At 36.7% G+C, this 19,428-nt stretch overlaps 1 protein-coding gene across 6 annotated transcripts; it reads left to right on the forward strand.

Moving 5' to 3' along the window:
* The first annotated feature begins 365 nt into the window (after positions 1-365).
* On the forward strand, positions 366-18,520 carry LOC103720558 (Tryptophan/tyrosine permease). 6 transcript variants are annotated; one of them, XM_008810319.6, is made up of 14 exons: positions 371-715; positions 804-844; positions 4,147-4,239; positions 4,513-4,587; positions 6,165-6,214; positions 8,010-8,099; positions 10,741-10,797; positions 12,172-12,241; positions 13,298-13,399; positions 13,469-13,521; positions 16,283-16,433; positions 16,551-16,635; positions 16,861-16,989; positions 18,097-18,520. In XM_008810319.6, the coding sequence occupies exons 1-14, from the start codon at positions 469-471 to the stop codon at positions 18,276-18,278; spliced, it is 1,425 nt and encodes a 474-aa protein (XP_008808541.4). In that variant the 5' UTR covers positions 371-468; the 3' UTR covers positions 18,279-18,520. The 6 variants fall into 6 exon arrangements, with proteins under 6 accessions (XP_038975073.3, XP_008808541.4, XP_088558945.2 ...); XM_088702821.2 differs by having other exon boundaries at positions 396-715; positions 4,147-4,324; XM_039119145.3 differs by lacking the exon at positions 18,097-18,520 and having other exon boundaries at positions 366-715; positions 16,851-16,989.
* The last annotated feature ends 908 nt before the right edge of the window (positions 18,521-19,428 follow it).

Raw genomic sequence — 19,428 nt, forward strand, 5'->3', positions numbered from 1 at the left:
TTATGATCATTTTGTCATAGCAAAAAGTATTTTCTCAGTTTGTTTACCAAACACATAAATAGTTTTTTATAAAAACTCTACTTCAAAAAGCTCTACCACCAACAACTCTGTCAACTAGGGCCTAAGGTGTCAAGCAACATGATTTGGGCAAGAAGTGCCGTGAAATTTAAAGCGGGTCGGAAAGCAAGAACAAATACAATGAATGAGAAGGATTTTTTTGGGCAACATTGCTCCAAATATCAATTGGATTGGGCCAGGCTCACATCTAGCCTAACGCAGCCGAACCCAAACTAGCTTCAAGTCTGTGAAACGTTGCCCAGCCTCAACCACAGCTTCAATGTTATCAAATATGATGGGCTCTCAAGAGACCGTTAAATCCACGCTATCTACAATTCCCTCGCACTCTGCTGATCCCAACTCAGAGTCAGAGAGGCGGAGGGAAGAGGAAAGAAACAGAGGGAAGGGAAAATGGTCTTAATCTCCGCTTCCTCCCCCCTAATTTCCCCATTCTCCTTCCCTTCAAGAAAAAAACCTCTTGTGGCCTCTCCCACCGTTCCTCGTACCAGAGAATCCTCTCCACGGTTCCAATTCCCATCGCGTACCCTCCGCCCGACTCCTCTCAGAACCCTCAAATGCTTATCCCGGAGGCAATCCACTGAAGAGTTCGAGAGGCTCTTCTCCAACCTCAACCAGGCCACCATGAAAAGAGAGCCGGGTATTCGCTATTCTCTCCAACTCATTTTAACTACTTAAGCTTTAGAAAACTCGGTGGGCCGTTTTCAGGGGTTTCTTTTGGATATCAGGCAGCGTTACCAGTGGAATATTTTTGGTGACCGGCACGACGGTAAGGATTTCTTATTCAACTGCATTTAAATGTTTTAGTCATGCAAATCCATGAACAGATGAATGATATGCAGTGATATCTGATATCAAATGCTGATCTAGACAACATAATCTATTCTGAAGATTATATAGTTGTAATGTGTTATTTATGGCTGTGTTATAGTAATCGTCTTAGTAACATGCGAAAGATTTGAGGAAAATTGGGGAATATAAATTGAAGAGACCAGTGATAAACTAGGAGAGGATGAATGCCAACAACCTTAGTAGACAAAGAATCTAACATAGTTAAGGAACTAGCAATGCCATTTTAAGCCCCAGATTCAACAGACCAAGAAAAAGATGGTTAAGGGTGAATTCTGACTCCCTGAAATTACTTAAAGCTTAATGATGAGGTGAGGCTCTCTGACCTGCATCCTGTAGAGAGAGAAGAAGCACAAGGAACGAGAAGAGGAAAACAGTGGAAGAAAATTCCACAAAGATCCTATTAGCCAATCAAAACAAGTTTGTTTGAACCACTTGCATAACAAAATCCAACTGAAAATAGAAAGCCTGACAAAAAGAAAAAAAAGGAAACATACTAAGATTACTTGACTATAAAATCTGCTGGCCCCTGCGAGGTTTGGCGGAATCCAACTAATCATAGTATTGGTTGGCTGTATTTTACGCTTCATCAGGCTCTTCTACCTTGGCTCACGTTGAAGCATGGTGATTTGAAGTTCCATCAGACTGAATCACCAACTGCAACTTGCAACAATGATTTATTGACCCCAAGCCAGTTTCCATTTAAATCGCAACATGCATTCTGGCAACAGACAGCACTTTCTTAGACTCTGAAGCCTACACTAAGACCAACACCACCACAGTTGCCTCCACCATGACCCTTGTGAACAATATGATGCCCGAGGCCATTGAGCACTTCACCAAGACCACTAAAGAGATACCAGGGGAAATAGACTGATCTCTCACCTGGGAGAAAAAAATTGATACTTGATGAGACTGGATTTGTACTCAAGGTAGTATCTCATACGGGAAGGAAACTTTACTGGTGGTAAGTATAGGAGCCTGCACATTTTTGATTATCGAGGTGTGACCATGTCAAGACTCCAGCCACATGGTATTCCTCTCTTTACTTCCTTTGAGTTTCATATCTGAGTGATTCATACAAATTCAGTTGTTCAAATAGTCTCAATAAAGAAATGTAGTGGTTGGCAAAAAAAAAATTTCTTGGAGGACTAGAATTTTAAAATTCAGCTTAATTACTTTTCTGAGATTGCATTTCAGAATCACATTATCTTAAAGGCTTTTGAAATTTTGTTCAAGTCTTCAGAAACATTGCAATGGGATTAATCTGCTTCTCCATGTCATGCCACAATCAAGTTGTAATATGTGCATCTTCATAATCCCACTAATCATCCTCTCTTGGTTAAAAAGGATACTTGAGTACTTCTTCACTTTAACTCTCAAACACACAGGGTCAATAGTTGCCTTTGCATTCTGTACTTGCCATTGATTCAACAGCGCCTTTTAAAGTATTAAAAATACATATTTTGGATATGTGATTTTGCTGAAATAAATAAACTAGTTCTCGTATTTTTGAGAATCTTGGGTGACTATGGAAAGAGAACGAGGAATAGCAGAGGTAGGAGCTCAAGTAGTCGCAACTTTCAACCTTGAAGTGCACCCACTAATAAATTCCTACCTTTGTGATGCCCAATCAGCACATCTTTCTCTTGATAGCTGCTCAGGTGAAGAGAAGGCCTTCAAGCAAGAATATGTATGATGTGAATCTCACATAAATTTATAAAGAACAGGAAAAGGTGGAACTTAGCTTTAGATCATGCCAGTGCTAAGATTTTGTTAAACGAGATTCAAAGTTTTGGATGGAATAATCCAAAGGTGATTTATCTTAAGAATTTTCTATAAGATCATGTGGTCACGCATGGACTTACACCATGGATCAAATAGGCCTTAAAGGCTAGAAGCCTAACACCAATACATTACACATTCTCAAACACAGACACACAAGCATCACATGCAGCAATTAAAATGCTTTCTAGAAGAGAGAAAATAATACCTGGAGGAGAAAAGATCAGTACACATGTATAATATGTAATAATATCAAAGTGCAGCAACAAGTATCAAAGAAATAAAGAAGAGAAGAAAGAAAAGGTATTTGCACCTATTTATTTTTGCTTTGCTCTTCTGCTTTTCTATCCCCAATGTAATGCCAAAGGACCAAAATGCCTCTATACTTCAGCAGTCCACTAATAGGTTAAATATATATAACATGACTGCTCATTAGTCTAGAACTTGATAAGGATGGGCCTTGTATTGCAATAATCCTAAAACATCCTTCTAATGAATGAAATCTCCCTTCTCTAGCAAATAGCATAGTTCAAAACTTTGTTTTTTTTTAATTCTGGACGGAGGAGTACTTCTGGGAAAATTCCACTGATTGATAAACATATAAATACTATCCATTATATACAATGCAATACTTGTATGAACCAATGTTATCTTCTACATTGCATGTGATAACTTGAACAGCAAACACTAGATATGCAGAGGTGCAGTGTTTCATTTTCTGCACATGCACATGCTAAACACATGAACATGTGATGCACGGGTTATTCTTGCAGTTAAAAATGAAAGATATTTTTCACTGATATACATACAAAATACAGGCAGATAGCAGGCCTTGATGTACCGGTAAGATTGCTCCATTGCAAGGTCCGCAATCTGGCTACCGGGTACTGTATCGATATTTATCGATTCGGTACAGTACGGTATACCTCTATATAGAAATAGCTCTCCAACCATTTTTCTCAGTTTTCATCTCAGTACATACAGACCGGTACGCACTTTGGTACACCTTGGTACATATCGGTACACCTCGGTACGGATGGTACAGAGCTTGTACTGAATTGAAAGTGTGTTTTCTACCGATTTTCTGCCAGTACATTACAGTATGCCCCATACCAGGAGGTATGGCAGACCATGCTCTATTGTGACTTGGGTGTTACAGGTTCAAAACACGAAAAAAGCCTATCCACACGCGGGGGAAGGCTGCACACATTTGATCCTCCCTAGACCTCCGCAGTAGTAGGAGACTCGTGCATAGAATGCTCTTTTTACATACAAAATACAGGCGCACAGTGTGTTTGTGTGTTTCACCCTTCTGAAAGAATAACTCATATTTCAAGCATATAGTGATTCATCAGTGGTCTTTGTTTTTCTCTATCTTGTAGATATTTATATATATTTTCTTTGATAAGCTTTTTCAATTGCCATTAAATTTTGTAGGTAGGTGCAGGTATCCTTGCTATCCCTGCAGTCACACAAGAAGCTGGATTTCTGGCCTCTGCAATAACATGCATTCTTTGCTGGATATATATGGTAATAGCTCATTATAGATTGGGTAAATTATCAGAGCCATCCTTTAACAGGTGACTGAAATGCCACCAAAGAACCTTCTAAAAAGGTGCAGCTTTTTACATGAATCAATGATGTTGTTATTAATTTTGATGTAGTTCTGCTTTAATCACAGTCCATGTAGTTTTACTTTCTCACAGGAAAGCAATGGTAATTTAGCACTCCATGTTATGTAAACAATTAAATTTGTATTTGAAATAAACTGTGCCAATATTTTGTCCATCTTCTAATTTGCAGGTTGTGACAGGATTGTTGATTGCAGAAGTAAATGTAAATACAATGTGTGAGCTTGGTTCTGGAGGTGTCTCATTGGTAACTATATTGTCTTTTTATATGAAATCTCATCTCTCCTACCAAAGGCTAGTATTGTCTGTTTTAATACTTCATTACTTCAGATTTTCATAATTCTGCTTGTTTTTGTTAACTAAGTTCTTTAGTACCTTTTCTTTTCTTTCTTTTTCTTTTTGATATTAGTGCAGAATCAAGCAGTATGATTCAATATGATTGATCTTATGGTTTTTGGACAGGTTGCTGATAGCAATCATTTGTTTGTGTAGACTTTCCTTCAAATATTTGCAAGTTTATGGTTAATTGCTAGTGCAATTTTATTTATACAATAAACCTGCAAGAAAAACAGAGTTCTGGAATATTCCCTTCAGATTGTCTTTTATATTTCAAAATACTCTCAGCTTCTCTCTCTCTCGCATATATCTCATATATCAAAATACCTTCTACTCAACTCAAAAAAATCCTCCAATTAATGAAAGAGAAGGGGAAAACAGCACCCAGCTCTATCCCTGATTAGGATATTTAAAGAAAGAGGGATTTCAGGGTTAAGAAAAGTAAAGTAAGGGGGAAAATCAAGGGAAGGGAGCTGTAGATTGGCTATTAGACACGACGCTGGGCTGCGAAAGACCTATGGATGCTTTGCACAGAATTTAATTATTATGAACCCAACTTTAATATTCAAGAGATGGGCCTGTCGTAGAACCTGAAAAGCTAGTGGGTGGCTAAATTGATTTATCTAATATATTGCAACATAAGCTTATGCAACCAAGGTGCATCCCCCCAGTGTTTCTCTAGACCTGGAAAGAGTTTAGATGAAGGGGAGAATCGCAAGGTTTGGTATATGGAGCTCTTCGTGTCAGAGATACAAATCAATAAGAAAGAAAATTCCAATTAATCATTTAATTATAAAGATGCAACATGCTATCAAACTTTATGCAATGGTCATATTAGTGAGAATACTAATATGAGGAACAATAATATATCAAATAATAGCCAACTTAGTATTAATATACCAACTACGAAGTAAATGGATCTTTCAACTTGTAACTGTGTACTCCATGTATACTCAAGGTATATGTTAAGTGTCCATGGTGTTCTTACATATTTGCTTTCCTATATTCTTTTGGTATAGTCCTTCTTTTACTTTCGTCTAGGGTTGATGGTCAACAGTCTTTCTCTTTATGTTAAGCCCTAAATGCTTGTTAGAACCATGCTGTTTACCTCTCAACTATAAATGAATGGGCATATGTTGTTGCTAATGTTCAGATTATGAAACGGAAGATATTGCCAGTTACTTAATTGCAAAGATGATTTTTTAGTTTGAGTCATCTAGGGTTTCACCACAATGAATATAGTTCCTTGTTGTTAATGAAACATGGAAGTATCTGACTCTTAGCATGTTCAGATCCATATCTATTTCACAATGGCATATATGTAAATCCTTGGATGGGAAATCATCTATTACATGACATCGCTTGAATTGCAACTCAGATTCATGGGCATATAGATGTGTTGTGGCAAGAATAGAATGCAGGTACCTGCACTGGATAGTCTATCATGACTAATACAGCGATCATTTGCTGGCTTTGGTGATAATTCAGGTGTCAATGGCCACGAGAACGCTTGGAAAACTTGGAGTTCAAACTGCTTGGTAAGTTCACAGATTGCAACATATTGTGCTGAGATTGTCAATTCTAAATCTGAATCCTTGTGTCATAATTCACTAGAAGGAAGACCATTCTGTTTGATGAATGTTGAAAAATTTTGTTTGCACGAAAATGCCTGTAATGAAACTTGCTGACAATAACCATAGTTTAAATAAGAAAACTGGATATGTATTGTAGGACAAGGTTTGTTCATTATGGTACAAAAATTATCTTGAATGAATGTTTAATCTTACTAAACATCTTAGTCCCCTAGATCTTAAATTGTTATATGTTCTAGTGAACAAGTAGAGTATTATGCCATGGCTGCTATTACATTTGAGGTTATCCATATTTGACCATTTCTCTCTTATGGGTGACAATCTCCATTCTCACTCCACCTTTTTGGACAACACCAAAATGTCCCAGAGTTGTCAACAATCCTCTGTTCCATGATCTAACCAACTTCTCAAATTTTGATTGCCACTTTACCATCAACTCACTCATACCTCTACTTTATAAATGGCCTAGGTCTGACATTTTTCAACCTGTCACATCTCCTTGCCACATTGTTTATGCATGCCTCAGTATGAGTCTAAAAGGTGGTAGTCTACATACCATGGATCACTTTTATATAGTTCAGGTCATATTTTACAATGTCTGACATTCTTTCATTAGCTACACATATACAAGGCGCGGGGTGGATAGTAGAGGTTTATATATAGCACAAGAGATAAGCTAATAAAAAAATATCATTCCTTTGATCCCTATGCACTTATGATAGATGGGGGACTTTTGCTAATTTGGTTGAATCATAAAATGTGTTGCTGTTTTTCTTCAGGGCTCTTTGTTAACAAGTTTTACTAAAACAGTTCTATGTAAAATTCAAAATAAATGAGTTTCATTTAGATGGTTGTTTGATACTTTTCCACAAAACACATGTCACCTAAATTGGTTAATTAAAACTTGAAAAAACAAGTTTTATGAAAACGGGTCCATCCCTAATTTTCATAAAAGAGGTTCACAGATAATGATGTTTTAGTATTAGTTGTTTAGGTATCATAGGAAGGACAAGGTATTCTCTGTTGTAAGTACATACTTGTCCCATGAGGCCCATGAATAGTATATAGCCCTACCTGCATAAACATATATTAAGTCATATCTACATAGACTCGTACACAAGCATGTATATATACACACACATGATCGTACTCGTGTTACATTTGTACATATTACGTGCATACAGACATATATAAATGTTATACTTTGCACTCAATTGGGCAAACTGGCAAGCATTTCTTTGTTAAATCTGTAAAAACGATTTAAAGAAGGTACTCAGGCAAATTTAGTAGCAACTAAGTACACATTATACCTAAACATTGTGGATTCATTTGTGCTTCTATGAACTGGCATAGGCTGAAAAAATTAGCCACAATATTTTGAAAAATAAAAATGCTATGATGTAGCTACAAGGCCTTGGAATCTAGGAAGAAAACCTTACATTGATGTGCTTCTTGTCCTCGAAATACATTCATACTCCACTGATTTTGAGAGAATTGGAAGGAAAGGGAAGTGATCGTACAGTAGCTAAAGCTTAATTTTTGGATAATCTTTTCCTTAGCTGGATTTATTTTGTGAACTTAGATATGCATTGTCACACATATTTCAAATTGAGACATCACAGCTGCTTTGAATCCACTGCATCACCTCTATCTTTGGCCAAAATTTTTCTAATCTTTCAGCTGGATAATTTGCTTCAGCATTTTTTTCAAGGTGTTGACATCATTGTTCATCTGCCTGCAGCTTGTCGTACATATTTATACATTATGCTCTTCTTGTTGCTTATGTGGCCCGTTCTTCAGAGATTTTGACAAATTCCTTTGGCATTCCATTGTATGAACCTCAACTTCTATTTTTTCTCGTCAGCATCATAAAAAGAAAGAGAGAGTGTTAATATTCCATGTTAATCAAGTTTATGCTTTATGGATATTGTACTTAACTCTGAATGTTAGATGTAATAGTGTTCTACTTTCACTAATTTACCTTAACTAAATTTTATTTTGGATAGATGGCATGTTTCTTGTGGCTTTAGTTTTATACCGTCTGCTTGTTCCCATGCATTCATCAAAACTGCAAGTTTGTGGACTTTTATGAACTCATTTAGATCCCATTTGGCATCACTGCCTGTTTCCAGTTTTCAGGTTTTGTTTTCAAAACGTAGAAACCAAGGCAGAAATTACATTGGTAACCCAATTTCTTTTTTTAATTTTTTAAAAACCCTTTCTCAGTTTCTGGAAATTATGGAAACTAAAAAAATCTGGTTTTCAATTTTCTTTTTTGAAACCAAAACAACCTATGGTCACCATCGCCCCTCAATCACTACTGCCACCACCACCCTTGAGGGCCCCTGCTGCTGTCCACTGCCTGCTGGCCACTGCCACTACCGGCCACTGCCATCCGCTGCGGCTGCCAAATGCAACCCAAGTGACTATCAAACAAGTTTTGACTTTTTATTTTTAAGAAAGGAAAAAAAAATAGAAACTGGTTTAGTTTTCATGAAAACTAAAAACTGAAAACTAGAAGTGATGCCAAATACAACCTTAGATTATCACATCATGGCCCATAAAGGACTAGAAGTTAACTCAGTTGTATGGACTTGTAGGATCAATGTAAACATGCTCATTCAAGCCATGTATCTTTACATTAGCTAGATATCTTTCAATTTCCTTATTGTTGGTTCTTGTTTGCATGCTCATCATCATCATGTATTTTGCATCAGAAGAATTTTAGCTAAACTCTCCTGATATAATTCTAGCTCAACTCTATATGAGTTTGAGCTTCTTTGTTTCTAATATGAAACCTTCATTTTTTTTTCCATCTAGCTTGTGTTTTATGGAAAGAGTCTCGGATTTGTATCATGAAATTGGGAAAGACAAAGCCTGGACAAAGTAAAACAGTGAAAAATTTTCAAAAAGATATTGGGAAAGCTTATCGTGAAGAATGAAGATAAATGTCAAAGAAATGATTTAGTCAAACTCAAAACAAATGGATTAAAGCTTATATGCTATGGTGTGATATGTGTATATTTGTCTTTCTGTATTTCATATATTTATATTTATGGATATACATGTCTAGTGCATGTATCTGTTTTCTCTTTTTTCTAGTGAGTGGGGGGAGGGGGTAACCAATAGGATTAGAGTTTAAATTCCACAAACAAAAACTTGAATAGTTGACGGAGCATGCTAAGACTTGTTTTGAGGAGATAATTGCTTGAAAATCACTCTCCTTGGCCATTCATCTCACAAAAAGACATCACAACCACAACCACCACCTTGACCACCTCTTTGCATGCTTGGTGTTGTGATTGCAACTGCTAATACCATATCCAACTTATGTTGCATCCACCACCATAATCCTACTATGTTTGTTCATCCTCAAGCCTTCTCCTTTGCAACAAGAAAGGGGCATCTAGTGTAAGTTGAGCACTAATTGTCAGGGCAAGAAGGGCTATGGGGCAATGTGTTAGTTGTTATATTGCCAACATGTGGGAGTGTGATTCTTTCATTTATTTATTTATTTAGGGTGAGATTTTGTATATATTCAACATTGGTTTTGTAATAGAGCAAGGTAATTGGCATCACAAATATGCATTTAGTGGATCTAGCCAAGGTTTTAAATCCCATGGGATGGGGAGTGTCTCAGTTTCTCCATGGAACGGGATGCCCCAGTCCCACCTTGTCCTGGTGGTAGTCTCAGGTACCCTCCATCTCTTTCCCCTTCTTCTTTCCCATCCTCTCCTTTCTTTCTTTCTTTCTTTCTTTCTTTCTTGTTCTTTTTTCTTTACTTTCTTCTTTCTTTCCTCCCTTTTTCCTTACCTTCCTTTCTTTTCTTTTTCTTCTTCTTTCTTTTTCTTATCCCCTCCTATGCTTCTTTCTTTCCTTTTTCTTCTTTCTCTTTCCTTTCTTCCTTCTTTCCTTCCTTTCATTCCTCTTCTTGTCCCTTACTTTCTTTCCTTCCTTTTTCTTCTGCTTTCTTTTCACCTTTTCTTTTCTTCATCTTTCCTTCCTTTTTTTCTTTTCTTTTTTCTTCTTTCCCCTCACGAATGAGTTTCAGAGTCTCGACCCCATCCCAATCTCATTTTCTCACAGAAACAGGATGGGACGGCTGAGACACTCCCATTCCCCTGAGACTTAAAACCTCGAATCTAACTGAAGGGTGAGGAGCAGGCTCGGGATCTTCTTTTTTTTTTCTTATTTGACTGAAATTATCAATTACAACATTCCTACATACATATGTATATACAATTGCACCTTCATGTGCAAGTAGATAATTACATTTGTAGTTATATACAAGTACGCATAGTATTTATCCAGAGTTCTTGTTCCGGGTCTATCCCACTTTCCTGTTTTTCCCTTTCCCAAATACATGAAACATAGTTCTTTGCACTTTCTTCGTGAGTTGCATGTTGTCAATTGCATTCTAATACTTCCAGCTATTTCTCTGTTCATGATGGAAGGTAGGTGATATTTTGCAGATGGGAGAGCGCAACCTTGTTTTCATTGGTTTTTGGAGGCATATGCTACTTTGGAAGGTTATGTGGCTGTGTCTTCTCATTTCCTAATATGTTCAATTAGGCTTATGCGTGTAGACAACTAGACAAAACTGTAAGTATCACTAATATGGATTATGGAAAGTTAGCCATTACAGATGTCAACCTTTCCAAGGATGATTCTATCATGGAAGTCAAGGCTAAAGATAAGCTCTAGTTTTAAGCATTCTCAGTCTTTTAATGATTATATATTTTGTGGGAAATATGAGAATATCCCCTACCTTTCTTTATATCTTAAAGAATAACATGGGGAGCATTACCTTTTTAAAGTCAAATTAGAAAACTCTCCCAATGCAAATGCTAAGGAGTGAGGTACAAACCAACAAACCACTTCTGTTGGCAAGAGATATGATAACAATCTCACATGACTTACTAAACTATATTCATATTCTATAATGAATATCAATAGTAACCTCTAGAGATTTGATGTTTAAGTCCTCGAAATCAACATTACTTTTGCTGATCATTATATATGTTATTTACTTATGCATATTTAAAAAATATATAATTAAATGTAACTATGACCGAGGTTCACCATACTGGTGCATACTGCCTCATACCAGGTGTACTCTATTGTATGGTTACTAAACTGAGAGTTGATAGTCCAAGATCTGCCGTACCGGTACTGGTCGGCGTACCGGTGGCGGCCCAGACCGGTCTCGTACCGGTTCATACCTGTTCCATACCGGTTCTCTAATGATAAGCTACCAGTACCGGATTCCACGCTGATCCGATACCAATCCCAGGCTGGACCGGTACATACCGACCGGTACGGACCGGTACGGCAGACCATGGTTGATACGAAGTCCCAGTATGCTGAACTGACCTCAGTATCGGGCGTACCAACATTGTACTAGCATGGTACCGATATGAGGTCTGGTACTGAGACAGGGAACTTTAACCATAACCATCCATCCTTTTTTGCCCAACTATTTAGGGTCCATTTTGTGGATCCTTATTTGCCAAGTGTTCTTATTTATGGCTAACTCTGGTGTTATTCCTAGTTTCTGTATGCCCTTCTCGCAATCTCCATCCTTATTATCTCAGACATTCCCTTCTTTTTCTCACAACCTTCAACACGAATTAAAACACCTTTTCTATTGTAGCCTTTTCAAATCTTCATTATACCCGTTCATACCATCTTAATTGATTTTTCATTATGTTGTTCTTAATTTGTGCAACTCCTCTAGCTCCTCCTAACATATTCATTTCTTAATTTATTGTTTCTAGTTTTATCACACATCCATCCTTTCTAGCTCTTTTCTTGAATAGATATGAGCTTGTTTATGTGGAGGGGTTTATATATTCTTCATCTTTCAAGCTCTACAATGACTCTGAACTTACATGTTACTGCAGCCAGCGAGTTATTGGTGCAATTAACGGATGTTTGGTATTCGGTATTATCGTGTCTTTCACATTTCTTGTGGTAACTCTCTCGTAAGAATAAATATCTTTTTCTGAAATCTTTATATCCATTGGTATCATTTTTTTAAAATAAAATTTTGAAGCTATATGACTGTGGTGTTTGTCAAATTAGAACCTTATGTGTTATGCAATGCCACTTTTGTTTCAAGAGGTGTCATCCACCATACCTACCATCTTCAATGTGCCATCATGTTGAGAATTGGTGTCAATTACCATTAAGAAAAAAAAGCCTAAGCTAAACTATCTTTGATGTCATTAAGGATTGTCTTTGTTTAAAACATTTACTCATGTTTGATAGCTACATATGCTTCTGTGAGCCAAAGCATCTTAACTTTGCTTTGCTAATACTGATAGCTTCATGCACCACATGTAACTTTAATTTTGAAAAACTACATTAATACTGACATATTCAATTATGAATCTTAGTGGAAAATCAACAATTTCGTCAAAAAGTTGAACCATAGGTGATTTGAAATGTCAATTTTTTTTACAAAACATGTTTGTCATAAAAAATCAACCATCTTTGTCTCAAGACTTGTAATGTTGATCTTATCCATCCAACAATTTTAGAAGCATATCATTTGCAGTTTCTTATCTTTCACATGTTTCCATACTCATGTAGAACTAGCCCAGAAGAAAGGTGCATGGATCTCACTAGGGGCTAGCCATGGATCAGCCTGGCTTGTTATGATACTCAAAACTAGCAGGAGTGGTCATGCTTAACAATTGAGTAATATTGCGCAGCACATACAAATTGTCAAGCCAAATATGGTGACTCATTCTTGACTAACGTGACCTTGTCCCACAGCAATTATATGATAGAACTTGTTCTGGATTTTATCAGCTTTCCATTTGATTCCAAAGTTCACCCTTCTTATGTCGCAGACTGGTTGTTTATATACATGAGTATACAACTTCAGCACTTCAAAATTGTTAAAATGTTTCTTTGATAAAGATTGTTAACATGTTGCAAACACATTTTCGTTATAATATTCCATATTCCTCCGGAATGAATAATAAGCATGCTCTATACTGATAGGCTTAGACAATATTTTAGGGAGTGGCAAGCGGAGAGCTGCAATGGAATTCTCTCCTTCAGGCCCATTTTGAGGCCATCCCACAAAGTATACCGATAATTGCACTTGCTTTTGTTTACCAGGTAACCCCAACATAACACTTATAATTGAAAATTGAATGCAAGTAACTCTGTCCATTTGCTACCTTTCAGAATGTAGTTCCAGTTCTTTGTACAAATCTTGAGGGGAACTTGTCAAAAGTGAGGTGAGAATTCTTCTTTGTGAAGTTATTATTTGTACTGAGTAGCTGCAATTTTGTTTGGGAACTTCCAATTTTGGATGCACTTTGTAGTTGCTGACAAATGACATTGAATGCTTTTCTCATTGTGATTAATTACTATATGATCTGTTAAGGTTCATGATCTATAAATTCAAGTCCAAGCTAATATTATTATTTTTGGATTATGTGGCGTAAGGATTGTAAAAAAGCACTTAAAATCCAAAAAGGAGTTTTAGCATCAAACCTTGTGAATAACAAACATTACTTGGATGAAGGATAAAGCACGTGAAGACAATTACTAGAAAAGGGGATGCATTCCAAAATGGAAAATGTGCCGCACAATAGGATTTTGTTATATAATGTGGTGATGTACTGTTAGAACTTCAATCTCAATATTTGTAAATTGCATCTTAAAGAAAAGAGATGTAATTAAGAAACTATACTGGAAAAAGCATAAGGTCATGCTGAAATAGAATTACATGGCTAAGAGGCTTCAAAAACAGATGTAAACCCAGAAGGCACTCCACATATCTGGTTGTAACTTCGGAATTGGCTTCCAAGCTTTAAGCCCCTCATTTCATGTAACATGAAACATTGAAACTACCTTCTAGTTTCTGGTCATCTCAAGACCTCGAGATAATATGTCCTCGTAAGTTCCAGCCACAGCTTAAAACAGCAAATGGTTGTTCTGCCTGAAAACTTATCTAATAAGAGTTTAGCAGAAATTGTGTTTTAAGTTCGTTAACCACATCAGATACCAAATACCAACTTGAATAGCCTGCCTCATTATTCTTATTTTTGTAGCATACGGTTCTGAAAGGCCATCTGGACCTAACCTGCAACTGGGGTTTGAATTTAAATACATGCATCTTCTAAAGAAAATTTCACTGCATTATCCATCGAAATGATCAAAAGTTATTTCTCTCCACCTGGTTTGAAGGTTTTATTATGTAGTACCATTTTGATGTATGGAAGCTCATTGAAGTTCGGAGATATTTTACCTCCAAATTATGTCATTAAAGAAAGCAACCATAAAAAGACTAATGGTCATCTGTGATCTGACCATAAAGAACTTTGACCATTGGGCTGAGCAAGCTTCCAACTTTCAGAATTGATGCCTTTAGAACTCTAAGTGCAACCAAACCCGAGAGTCATTAGTCTAACAACCTTGACCAATTTAATTTTTTTGTAACCTTAATTCTTGTCTCTGTAATTACATTTGCTCATCTATTTATTGTACTAGGTACACAACACAGCATGGCCTTTTTGGTTTGTCTTTGTGCTGTTCACAGGACTGGACACCTTAGCTTGGCCTTTCTATATTACATTTACCCTACACATAATGCCATCAGCCAAGTTGAGGCTGCATCAAATACCCTACTTGTTTGTTATACATCTCTCTCTCTCTCTCTCTCCATATATATATATATATATATATATATATATATATATGTGTGTGTGTGTGTGTGTGCATATAGATACAGATGGATAGAAAAACAAGATGTACAAAATAACTAAAATTTGGGGTTTATTAATTGATAAATAAATCTTCAGGCACTACTACTTGATAGGATTACAATCATTGGTCAAATATTCTCTCTCCTTGTTCCGCAATGTACATTGCACATGTTAGGCTTCCGGTACATATTTGCCTGCATATTTCAGTGTGATGTATTTATGTGTGTATTGTGGGTAGCATATGCATACATTTTTACCCATACATTTGTGGTGGTGGGGGATGAGGGGCATGATAATGATGCTAACAATTTTTTGGCCATAGATGTGCATGCTGATTGATGCCTAAACTTAAGAGTTGGTGCTAACCATGGTATGCCGTACAGGCCCGAACCGGACGGTACAAAGCGTGTCGTACCGTACTAGCCCAAACTGGGCGGTACAAAGCACATCGTACTGTACCGGTTCGATACCGGTATCCGGTATGAATGACATACCAATACTCGGTACGCCAAAAAACTTTGCACCGTACCGTACCGACACTGTGCTAGTGTGGCACGAGTACGGGGTTTGGTACCGAGACGGCGAACCTTGGTGCCAACAAATTAATGGCTTGTGCCTCATCCTTCTACAGAGGAACTACCTCGGCAACACCAATCCTTATGCATGTCCATGGTCAAAAAGTTGTTGGCTCCACCACCAACAATTTTAAATAAATGTCTGGTATGACTAATTCAGGCACATTTACACACACATGGGTGTGTTGGTGCACGTAGAATGCTTTTGACATTGAAGTGACCGCTAATCTTACTTCATTGTATTCGCATGGAATAGAAAAGGCAAGGAGAATTTTGGTCATTTATCCAGTGCATAATCAGTTGATCTTACATTTTGGATGCATATGATGCACTGGTAAAATGATGAGAACATCTTTTAGCCTTTTCCATTCCATTTGATTAAATCCCAATTGCCAGAGTGTATTAGTTATATTGATGCTATTTATCTACAATATATGACATTTTGCATGTGCACATGTTGCAGTGCATGTGACTGGGTTTATAATACATACTTACCTATAACATGTATGAGTCTTTCATTTTGAGGTGCAAAAGATGTTATATCTTTGACCATGCTTTTTATACTGGTTAGCAGATTTCCTTGCAGCATATTGGGTAATAAAAATCCAAACATCGAGAAGGTTGTAGTTCAATACCGATTGCATAGTATCATCTTGCACTCATAGCATTTCCTAAATCTATCCAGAACATGTACTCTCTGTATGATATTGCAGGACTGCAATTGTCTTTGGCACTGCTGTTCCCCTTGTTTTGTTTCTTATTTGGGATGCTGTTATTCTTGGAACTATACCAAATCTGAGTACAAGCAGCAGTGATGTCAGTGACCCATTAGAGCTGCTACGATCCAACAATGGAATCGTTGGAGTAAGTTTGGCTGTACTTGTCCTAGAGTATTACCTGGTCATGCTCTAATCAGGTGACTGATATGGGAAGAGGAATAATGTGATGAATCAGTCTTGCTTTTCATGTAATATCGTGCAGCCAATTGTTGAGGCATTCTCATTTCTTGCAATAGCCACATCATATATTGGATTCGTTCTAGGACTTTCAGACTTTGTTTCTGATTGTAAGTAGTTTCTCCATCTGAACTTTATTTCATCATTTAACTTGGATAATATGATGTTATAGAAAAGCACATGTTATATCACATTTGAACATGTGCACATAAAATGATAACAATTTGTACATGCCATGCACATGTCTAATCAGCAAGCGTGTACTAAGCTTACCATCGTTGTACCTTATTTTTTATTTATATTTTCTTTCCTTTTCTTCTGTGAGAAATTTGCAGTGCTTAAACTGCCAAGTGGCCAGAGCAAACCTTTCCCATATCTGCTGACTTTACTACCACCTCTGGTATTATCATTGCTTGATCCAGAGATATTTTTCAAAGCCTTGGATTTTGCTGGAACTTATGGAGGTAACTTTCCATGCTAAATTATTTTTTTCTATATTCCATGCAGAAGGTAGGCGTGAACTAGCAGATTGACACAATGTTAAAATCCAACTATCTTTATCTACTTAAATATATTTCATCAGCTATATTTTTACTATCTAAACTCCAAATGTAAATCAAGCATTCAGAGTATTGCATGTAAATTTGGAACTCAATTAGAATGTTAAAATTTTGTTTTTCTCACCACCATCTCCCTGCTTGGAGCTGAACCCAATCGCCAAATGGCCTAATTTATTTGAGGCTGACCAGACACATGCATGTATATGTACACACACGCACAAAAATACATACATACCCTGATGCAGATCCAGATCATTAGGGCCTTTGTGTTACGTCGTCCCAAAGTCGGCATGTGAATTTTTATGCAGTCATTTTAGGCCTTGTAGAATGCATCCAATGGTTCAAATTTGCAATTTTTGACTCCCAACACTAAAATCCATAGTAGGTGTAAAGTCCTCTCTTTAAACTCTATCTATTATATATAATTCACTACTGCAATTTTCTATTTTGTTTAAGCAGTTTTTCTTTTTATTAAATTTGACTGAAGTCCTTTTATTTTATTCATTCTGCACATGATATGTTGTTGTTTGATCGGTTAAATTCGAGCTGTGAAGGCTGCAAGAGGTTATAGAATTTTTTTGGAGATTATATAGGCTAAGTCAAAGCAAGGAAGGTATATGGCATACAATTTCAGTAAGAACATATCTGGTGAACAAGAATTTACTCAAAGTTTATGACCTAGATTATTTTGATGTTTGAATGTATAATAAAAAGTGGTTAGCTGGAGTTGTTTAAATAGAACAGTAGGTTGCAGATTGTTTCCTTCCAGTGATATCACATTGTTTTTACTATATACTCGTTAATATAACACATCTGCAAACCTATTTATGCCATCTATTTTATAACAATGACTGTTTGCCTTCAAACAGTAAATTGTTAGACTTATTAGGCTTGTTAATTTTAGTGGCCATTGATGCACTCACATTTTATTTCTCAAGAATATCCACTTTATTGACTGGTATCCTGTGAGTTGTGGACTTGGGATTTAGCTTTAAAGTATTCTTTTTTCAGTTTTGGTGCTCTTTGGAGTTCTTCCAGCTGCGATGGCTTGGTCAGAGAGATATTTAGATGCCTCACAATCTCCAAGGCTTCCCCCACTGGTTCCTGGTGGAAAGTTAACTCTCTCCATTGTCCTCGGAGGCGCCCTGGTTGTCATATTCTCAGAGATATACAAGGATGTCATAAACCAATAGAATAGAAGATGGCACATTAGTACATTAGGAGAAAAAATTAACAGCCCACAAGAAAATCTCCCTTGGAACATCTCAGATGTCTTAAATTTGTTATGCGATGTCATGTAAAAAAAATATGCTACTTTAACATTTTGTTGCTTCTTGATTTTATACTATTCCTAAGGTGGTGGCTGTTTGGCTTGAATGTTCTCGAGAAATGGTGACTTGCTTTCATAAATCAAAATTGCTTCTTTATTGTTTCATTCCAAGTCTTGGGAATTGATAGCATATACTTACCATGTAAATAACAGGTATGGTTAATTGCCTAGTTGTCTCAGAATTCTCTAAATCAAACCCGCTTTCTCCTCCATTTGTCTTGACGGCGCAAGTCCACGTAATCTTTAAGTTTGTGTTGCTGCTAGAATTTAGGTTGAGGTGGGTCACTGCTGAGATGTGCTGAGGTCGGCCAAGATCGAGATACGCCAATATCGGTTGATGTCGAGGTGCGACGAGGTCAGCAGAAACCAAAAAAGGCAGAAGATCAATCTGTATAAAAATTCACTTGCCAAAGACTGTTTGATGCTTAAATTAATAATGACCTAGAGCGGTACTTTCAAATTATACTTCAAACGTACGATGATTTGACTTTCTCCCCGGTGAACTTATTCTTCAGATTTTACGCAGAACCCTCTGCCAAATCAAGGAGAGTTACCAAGTTGAAAAGCCGTCACAGAAAATTTTTAAACTTTGTTTGGTCATACTTTGATCCATTAAGCTTAATTTACATAAATGATAATTTGCAGGTTTAAGAAACTATTCCTACAGTTGGGAGCTTAGTCAAGACGAGCCACAACAATGATATCCTTCTTTTCTCCAAACCAGTCTCTAGCCTTACACCAAAATCCTTCTTGAAGCTTTCAACAATAATTCAGCATTACTTCACTGCATTTAATCAAACTAAAAGACAGTCTTTAGAAACAAACAACAATTGTTTCAGGTCATAATCTGATCTGATCAGCTGAACAATAAAAGATGGGGGAAGACTGTCATATCTAACTAGTTAAACTAAGTTCAATGAACTTCAAGTTTCGTTACACAATAAAAGACGAAGACTTCTGTAAAAGCACCGTCAAACTCTTATTTAGGTAAAAACTGCTTTAATCTTCTTACC

The sequence above is a fragment of the Phoenix dactylifera genome, chromosome 8, assembly GCF_051530095.1.
Source record: "Phoenix dactylifera cultivar Ajwa chromosome 8, Ajwa_hap1_PhDact_Kaust_v1.1, whole genome shotgun sequence".
NCBI classification, from domain to species: domain Eukaryota; kingdom Viridiplantae; phylum Streptophyta; class Magnoliopsida; order Arecales; family Arecaceae; genus Phoenix; species Phoenix dactylifera.